This window comes from Echinops telfairi, unplaced genomic scaffold, assembly GCF_000313985.2.
Source record: "Echinops telfairi isolate 266 unplaced genomic scaffold, ASM31398v2 ScPeMD7_655;HRSCAF=1070, whole genome shotgun sequence".
NCBI classification, from domain to species: domain Eukaryota; kingdom Metazoa; phylum Chordata; class Mammalia; order Afrosoricida; family Tenrecidae; genus Echinops; species Echinops telfairi.
Genome location: NW_022104553.1, coordinates 25,906,123 through 25,915,175, shown reverse-complemented (window position 1 = coordinate 25,915,175; position 9,053 = coordinate 25,906,123). Strand labels below are relative to the sequence as shown.

The following is a 9,053-nucleotide window of genomic DNA, read 5'->3' as shown; positions in this document are numbered from 1 at the left end:
TGCATTAAACTTATATAGTGCCTTTGGCAGAACTGACATCTTGACTATATTGAGTCTTCCAATCCATGAGCATGGGACATTCCTCCATTTGCTGAGGCCGCTCTTGGTTTCTTGTAATAGTGTTCTGTAGTTTTCCCCGTATAGATCTTTTGTTCTTTTAGTCGAGTATATCCCTAGAGATTTCGAGTTGTTTGAGCCCTAATAAAACGATTAAAAAAATTTTTTAAAAAACAAAATAAATGTATGTGTTGCAAATGATTACCATGGTCAGCAGCTAACCAACAATTCAGAGTGGTTCCAGTCTATCGAGAGGCACCTTGGAAGCAAGGCCTGGTTACCATCTACTATTAAAAACTCAGTCATAAGAATGCTTTCAAATATAGTTCTATTTGTGGCACACGGGAGATCACCAGTCAGATTGACTCAACACCAAGTGGTGCTGGTGGACAAGGAATGTGCTACTTTTGCAATTTTTCTATAGCTCTAAAATTAGTTTAGATAAGCACTTTAAAAATCTCTTGGTCTGTGCTGCCCTGTTTTACAATGGAAGAACAATTTCATTTTTGTCCCATCATAACTTGAATTTAATTTAAAGAATAAAGCTGTAAATTCAAGTTACAATTTTAAACACCGAGACTATATGGGGCAGTACAATTATATTTGGTTCAGCCAAAGATATTAAAACAGGTTATCTTTGCTTCTACCATTATCTTATTCTAGGAGGAAAGATCTATTTGAACGAAGTAACATGAACTGCATAAACATCACGTTCTAAATTTTATGAACGTGAAACCATATTTAACGACAGTACTCTCTGAAAGACGACCACGGTAACACTACAATAAAGGATGCTCTGTTTTGTACTTGTAAAGGGAGGGGAATAATCTAGCCCCAAAGGCTTACCTGAATAACAGTCAGGAAAGCTTGCTCCACTGTGTGGTGGGATTGGAATTCTTGGGTTTTGCGGGGGGTGGGATAAGTGAAAAACTGTTTCTAACCACAAAATATATGCAGAGTTGATAAAAATTTATTAAAGGAAAAAAACCTCCATTTTTAAGTGATTTCTCAAAATCAGACCCCTGTTCTGGATTATCCATTAACCAGTAAGGATTAAATCTCACCCCCTTATTAAAATACATATTCATAAAAAACTTTACAGTTATGCTGTTCTAGTTACAAATAGCTTCTACTTTTCTAGGACATAATTTCACTTTGTTTAAGCAAGAATTCATTAAAGAAGCTATAAATAACCTTTAACTATTTAGCCATGAATAGAGGGTGGACTGGCATTGATGGCTTATTTTAGTACTAATGCAGACTGCTTTTTAAAAGCTACATTTTAGCATGCATCAAGCTAATGATTACACTTGCCGTGCAATTTCCAATGTTGGAATAAATTTCTTTTTAAATAGTTTGGCAAAAAGTAAATATTTTACTTCAGCTATTTACTAGTACGAAAGTAACCAAAGAGAATGACATGTAGACAGTTTAAGAATTCTTGACATAAAATTTTTATTTTTTGGTAGACATCTTACCTCTTCCCTCTAAAACATGTTTCCAGTTAAAGCTATACATATTAGGGGAGTAATGCCTGAATTACACAAATTCAAGGACTGATTGGGCAGTATGTGGAGCATACACACAAATAAACTGCATTCCAATCTGAATCAAAGTTCACAAGATTTTAGAAAGCATGGTTCATAAAATTTTTACTTGGGGAAAAGAAAAAAAAAAGATTTTACAAAATACCATTCTTCCAGTCACAGACTTTCCCACAGGGTACATGACGCTTTCTGCCTAAGCGTTTATAGCACATTCAGAGGGAAGAGGTGCTTTGAAATAGCCATCTAACGGCAAAACCTACAACTAGGTAGATTTTCTTTAAAAGTGCATTTAAAATGCTAAAGCAAGTAATGAAATATAATTGTTGAACCTATCTGAAAATTTTAAAGTTTCTTTAAAATGGTCCATATGGTATTCAAGACATCACAGCTGGTACAAAACTGCCTGTATTTCGTTCAAAACACAAAAACAATACATGTGAACAGTATTCTTTTAAACTCATCTGAAATGCTCCCACTACATCATAAGGCAAGCTCAGATGAGTGTTGACAGTATTTAGGGAATTAACAAAACAAATTCAATATTAAAGTAGACAAATATTTACTTAAATGTTCTTTGATTACTCATCCTACTGCTTGAGTGTCTAGTTTGTTAACTGTTCATATCCCCCAATTGGGCTGTGAGGTCCATGATGCCAGAGACTGGACTGTATGCATTCCCCTCTCCCCGCAACAAAGCCTTCTTGGATTCCCTGGCTAGATCACATCTGCTCCACTCCCCAACCCCACCCCGGGATCTACCATCTTGGCCTACTCGGTGACACCAGTTGTCTGGGGACAGTGTGGTAGTCTCCTAATCTGGTGTCAATTTAAGGATGAAGAGTGTAGGGGTGGAGTCTAGGCTGTCAATCTGGAGATAGCTAGTGAGACTCTGTGGGCATGGTCTTCTGAGAATTCTGGGAAATTTGGTACGTCATCCTTGGAAGTGGAAGCCACCTCTCTCTGTCTGCTACTCCCTCGGCGATATTGCAGAAGACAAGCTACATGGATGCAACCAGACCTCTGAAGCCACGTAGAGACTCCTGCCGGCGCTAAGATGTTTGCAATGCCACTGGACCCAAAGACTTTCTACGCACTGGCCTGTGATCGTCCTGCATTTGGCTTCATTGCATGTGTTTCGTGAGTCTGAAGAGGACTTTACAGATTGGTATCGGACATGTGGGCTAATCTCAGACTTATGGCCTTGGACTGGACTGGCTGGGATGTTTTCTCAATGTTCAACTCCTCTTGCATATGAAACTCTTTCTTATACACATATGCGTGTTTATGAATTTGTTTCTCTAGTCTACCCAGATGAACACAGCCGGGGACAAATGTGTCCCCACTGGACTGTGACCTCCATGAGAGCCTGGGCAGGGGCAGGGCTTTCATGGTGACTGCTGTGTCCCCCGTCCCCAAGAGACATTCAGCAAAGATTGGAGGCTCAATGTGAGTATCCTGACCCCAGAGAAATTGTTCCACCTGCTGCCATTCTAGAGACATAACGGAGGCCCATCCGGATGTCTGTAGTCTCAGCTGCCTCTGCTTTCATACCAACTGAGCCCAGCCTGGCTCAGCAGCTTGCCCTGTTGTGCGTTACTAGCTGTCTCTAGAACACTCTAAGCCAGCAGTTCTCAACCTGTGTGTCTCGACCCCTTTGGGGGTCGAATGACCCTTTCACAGGGGTCACCCGATTCATCACAGTAGCAAAATGACAGTGATGAAGTAGCAACGAAAAGAATTTTATGAAAAAAAGAAAAGAATTTTTTATGGGGGGGGGGGGGTGTCACCACAACATGAGGAACTGTATGAAAGGGTCACGGCATGAGGAAGGTTGAGAACCACTGATCTAGGCTCTCAGAGATCTAAGCCATGTCACCAACCTCCCTGCTTTCTCCAGATTGGACCCCAAAGCCCAGAACGAGAGAGAGAGAGAGAGAGAGAGAGAGAGAGAGAGAGAGAGAGTAGCAGGGCAGGGGGTGGGACCCTGGGGTGCCGACTCCAAGCCAACTGGGCTCTTTGGGCAAAACATGGGTCTCGGAGCCAGAGGTTCTTACTTCAGGGCCACACTAGGGCAAGAAAGCCTAGAACAGGGAGTCAGCTCTCTCTCTCTCTCTCTGCCTCAGTTTCCCCATCTGGAAAGGGGTTTGTCCGCTAACCTGCTGCCCTTAGACCTCTCCTAGGAGGTTGGTTTTGAGAACACTGACACAATTCTACAAGAGAGAAGGGATTTGAAGCAGTTCTACACGGAAGTGCTTAGAATGTTGCTGGGCGGGGCCAGGGCTCAAGGAAGATTGCAGCAGCGGTGGTGGCTAGCTGCCACGGAAAGGCTCCCGGACTCCCAGCTACCCCGTGCTGATGAGGCTTTCTACTTCTGTAAAGATTTACCGTCTCAGAAGCTCAGACTACAGTGTGTGGTAGAGAACGGCTCCACACACTTCTCGTGGCTGCCGTCTTTGGGGAAGCAGTTTGCCAGACCTTTCTTCCACGGAGCCGCCGACCAGGTTTGAACCGGCAACCTCTAGATGAGCAGCCGGTCACCAACCACTTGCGCTTGCCACCCACGATCCTTCAACCAAGATGAGTTCTTGTATCCCTTCCTTCCTATGAATGGTGGCATAGTGGTTGTTTCCTGGGCTGCTAACTGCAAGGTCGGCAGCCTCAAAGCACCAGCTGCTTTGCAGAACGATGGAGCTTTCTACTCCTGTAAAGAGCTGCAGTCTCGGAAACTCACAGGGATAGTTCTACCTTGTCCTATAGGGTCACTGTGAGCCGGCTTCGACTTGACAGTGAGTTTGGTTTGAGAGACCCTACAGGACCAGGTAGAACTGCCCCTTGGGGGTCTCCAAGACTGTAGCTCTCTATAGGAGTAGAAAGCCTCAACTTTCTCCCTCAGAGGGACTGGTGGTTTCAAACTGCTGATCTTGTAGTTGGCAGCCCAGCGCAAAACCCACAATACCACCAGGGTGACTGTGAGTCAGACCGCATTCAACAGCAGCGAGTTTTGCGTTTGAGATGAGTGAGCACATACTACGTGCTCAAAACCTTTACAAGTTATTGTGTAGCCCCGTGACTCAGAGATCCTGAAACCCATCTCTCAGACGTGGAAAGTGAGGCTCAGGCAAAGTGACTTGTGCAGGGTCTCCAGCCAGTCAGAGGCTGGGCTGGGCTTGAAGTCACTCCTCTCTGCCTCTCAACCATCACGAACAAATAAATACACAATAAACTCAATCCAGCCCCCTGCTGTGTCCTCCACTGACAATGCTGTCCTAGTTCATTCATGCTGTTCCTAACTGTTCAGTTCTCAGTTCACAAGCCCCCGCCCCCTCAGAGAAGCTCAGCTACTCCCCTCCCAAGACCTGATGTCTGCTTGTGTTATCAGTCACATGGGGGCATCCTGCTGATTTAATCACTGACTGAGGCCCTACCCTGGTAAGGTCAAAGGAGAAAGGATCTGACAGATGGCAGGCATTGGGTAAACACGTGGGTCATTCCTGAACGATAAAAGGCCACTACATCCAGCCTGGAGGCCTCTGCTCATTGCTGGGCACCATGGTGTTAATTCTGATTCAGAGCACCCCTTACAGGACAGAGCAGATCTGCCTGGTAGAGATTCCGAAGCTGTAATCTTTCTGAAAACTGACTGCCCTGCCTCCTCTTTCACGGAACAGCTGGTGGGATAAACAGCAGAATTAACCCATGGGTTAACTAACATCCAAGCACGTAGCCCTTGTGCTACCAGGGATCCTTATTTATTTTGGGAGATGGGGTGGGGTGGGGTAGGAGGCGAGGAATTACAACAAAAGGATACACCCAGTCCAGCTTGAGCCGGCTGGCTGGCAGCTCCGATCTCGTGTCCAGGCTGTAGGTGGGCGCCAGCTCATCGGGGATCAGCATGGGCACAGGACGGCCCCTCAGGAACATTTTCACAGAGCCCTCCTCTGCGGGACACGCCCAGAGTTCAAACACAAACTAGAACCTCCATCCCTCTCCCCTCTCCCTTTGGGACAAGTGGAGAAACTGAGGCCCGACAGGCCAACACCCAGTAACCTGGTGGTCCCTGATCCAGCCCCTGCAAGTCTCCCGGACTCACCCATGCTGAAGAGAACTTCTTTGGCTTTGCTGCCAGGAAAGGCCAAAAGTAAAAAAGAAAAAAGAAAATTAAATTAAAAAGTGCCTTAGGAGGCAGGCCTGAATAAGGGGGCGACCGCTGGCCCAGCGCCCAGCCCAGCCCTTCCGCCGTCGCCGAAGACACCTGCGCCGCGGTAGGAGCGGAGCGGAGCGCTGGCTCTCTGCAGGCCGTGTGCTTTGCTCGGTCGAACACGCAGAGCCTAAGACACAGGCCCAGAGAGGCAGTGATCGCCCAAGATCACACAGCACGAAGTGGCAGGGACGTGATCCTGCAAAAGGAGAGCCACCCGGCACCCCTCCCTCCAAATCTGCACGACGCTCCCACCCCACCCGCCCCACCCAACACCTCCCATCCCGAATCCCCTGCGCCCCAAACTTCAGGTCGCCGCCGCCGGGGACACGGAGAGAGTTGAAGGGAAGGGGCGAGACGCTACATGCCCACCGCTCGCGGGAGAGGGTGAGCGCTAGCCCGCCTGGGGGCCTGGGAAGGGGGAGACCCGGGCTGAGGACCCCCGAGTGTGGGGGCAAGTGGGGGGTCGGCGAGAGGGTCTCACCGGGCTCCAAAGCTACTCATGGCGGCTGCTGGCGGAGTTTCGGGGCCGGGGGTGGAGCCGGGATGGGCCCCGCCGCTTCCGGCCCCAGGAGGCGCTGCTCCGCCCCGCCCAGCCCGCGCGGCCGGACCTGGGAGCTGCAGGATCCCACCCGGCCACTTCCTGGGCAGTGGGGTCCTGATACCAGGTTCTTTGGGGGCCGGGGGAGTGGAGGTGGCTGGCAGCATGGTCTCAGGAGCGCAGCTGGCTCTTTTCCAACCCCAATTCCAAGATTTCCCCAGTTCCAAGCTATATGCCACGGGATCTCTCTCTGCCTCAGCTAACTCATTTTAAAAATGGGATGAGAGGATCAACCTCCTGGGAGGACTGTTGAGAGGACAGGGCATTTGACGTAAAGTCCCTGGCACAGTGCGCTGTACAAGGGCTTGCTCTTTGGGCAGGGTCGCAACAGGTGGTTTTCAGACCCCGGACCACCTCAGTCCCACCCAGTCGTCAATCCATGACCACGCCCATCGCTGCAGGCCTTCACTCCCAGGTGGGGCCCGCCCAGACATTCACCTTGGCCCCGCCTCCAGGGCTCAACAGCGCCCCGCACTCATATCACACCCAGTTTCTCCACCAGCTTGTCTCCAGGGTGGAGAAAATAGAGCAGTCTCTCGGGCTTCTGACCCCACCAGGCACGCTGACCACGTGGTCCAGTCCCCACCCGATCTTTAGGCTCCGCCTCCTCATGTTTGACCACGCCCCCAAGGACCCCACCCAACCTTCAAACCTGGATTCTATCCTCCTGGCAGGGCCCGCCCTGACACGCCCCCATCTGGTCTCCGTAGGCGTGGCCCGCACACACTCCAGGATCTGATTCGGCCCAGGCTAACACTGGTCACGCCCCCATACCTAGTCACGCCCCTTGCTCTGACTCCGCCCTACCCTGCAAAACTTTCAGCACCCCTCGTGCTGAGAGCTTTACTTCACCTTCGTGGTCACGCCCACAAACCTGGCTCCGCCCCGACTTCCACCCCGACTCCTCCTACTCATTCCGCTCCCTGCCGCCTCTAGATCGCCCCCCACTCTCCAAATCTCCAAGCAGATTCCTCGCTTTCAGAAATATCTGACCCCTATTGGGAGGTTCAGCGCCTTGACCCGACCCCTGACACTCACCCTTCTTTCTTGGCGCTGCAATTGCTGCTGGAGGAAGTGGTGCGACTGCGGGGGTCCTCGCGGCGCACCGAGGCCAGGCGCTCCGGTGACAGATAGCGGCGGCCACTGCCGAGAGAGAGCACGCGGCTGGGGCGGAACCCGAGAGGCCGGCTGGCTAGCGGGCCCTCCCGGCGGGAGTCCCTCCCAGCGCCACAGCAACAGCCCACAAGGTCTTGGAGGAGACTGAGCGTCCCAGCTTTCCAAGTCTTACCTGCGCCCGGAGGTCGCCTCCTTCTTGGGAGAAGAGGGGGACGTGGCATAGCCGCCCACGCGGCGCGGGGGTCCCGAGCCATTGAGGTGCGTCCTGGTGGGCAGGCCTTTCAAGAGCTGACAGACTGGCCAGGTGGGGTTAGAAGTCAGAGCACGCTGAGTGTAAGGTCTGGGGCTCAGCCGCGCCCCGCCTCCTCACCCCCCTCCCATCCACTTCCTTCAAGCGGGCATACCTGAAGCCGTGGTGCCGAGACGCGGGGGTGCCCGACCCTTGGGGGTGCCCCGCGCGCGCAGCGTCGCGCCCTGTTCTTCGCAGGCCCGCAGGCGACGCAGCGCGTCCGCCAGGGCCGCCTTTAGCACCGCCAGCTCGTCCTCTTGCAGCTGCAGCCGCTGCTCCAGCGCCGACACGCGGTCGTCCACCTCCATGCCGCTGGTCCCCGACAGATTGTCATCTGGGGGGGCGGGGCGGACAGGGACGCTAGCCCCAGGGAGCACTGGGGAGCTCCAAGGCCAGAGGCGTCCCTCCCACTTCCCCAAGTCCTCCCGGAGGCCAGCCGCACACCCCCCTTGGTGCGGAGACGCTTGGAGATCAGCCAAAGAAGATGGCTCAGAACGGGAAGTCCCCGCTGCTCCCCGCTCCTTGCCCCACACTCGTCTCTCAATCGCAGCACCCTAGCCGTGTCACCTTGGGGAAGTCCCTTCCTTTTAAGATGCAAGATTCCAGGAGCCGGTCGAAGAGCCCTGGCCCCTGGTTTTACAAGTCGATGACGAAGATGCTGAACATGTCTGAGTGATACCAAGACTTGAACGCTGAAACCAACCCACTTCGAGGAACGCCGACGTCCTAGAAATGCTTCCCAACCTTCTCTGACGAATCTCAATATTCCGTAACGGCCACTGTCCCTGAGACTTGCTAAGCCAGAAGGTTCCTTCCCACCACCGCCTCTTCACCCCAAGGGGTTGACCCCAGAGTTATTAGCAAGGACAGGACTGGCGAGACCCCTGGCGGCGGACTTGGGGTTGCAGACAGCACATCGCGTCCCGGGAGAAAGGCTGACTGGGGTCTGATACCCAAACTCTCTTCCCGAGCTGATGCTCCCCTCCTCCGCGCCCCCTCTGCATTTCTTTTCTGTACCCCACGCTCCAGACACCGCATTCATCTCCTGTCCTTACCAAGGCTGCAGCCAAATGACTCTGCACTTCTGCCCACCCCACCCCTCGGGCATTTTCCCTCCCCCCACCTTCCCTCCCAGACCACTCATACCCAGGCTCATGGCTAGTTCTGATTCGACCCAGAAGGGCCCTGGCTCCCAGCCCGGTGGAAGTAACGGAGGTGTCCTATGCAGGGACAGAGCGTGGAGGG

General features: G+C 51.9%; 1 protein-coding gene across 1 annotated transcript in view; it reads right to left on the bottom strand.

Annotated features, from left to right (window-relative positions):
- The window catches only part of EML2 (EMAP like 2), a 33,512-nt gene that overhangs the window by 21,916 nt on the left and 2,543 nt on the right, over window positions 1–9,053 (bottom strand). The window contains 5 exon segments of the mRNA XM_013006618.3: window positions 5,413–5,542; window positions 5,695–5,723; window positions 7,442–7,546; window positions 7,692–7,815; window positions 7,924–8,142. Coding sequence (XP_012862072.2) covers window positions 5,413–5,542; window positions 5,695–5,723; window positions 7,442–7,546; window positions 7,692–7,815; window positions 7,924–8,142 — 607 coding nt within the window.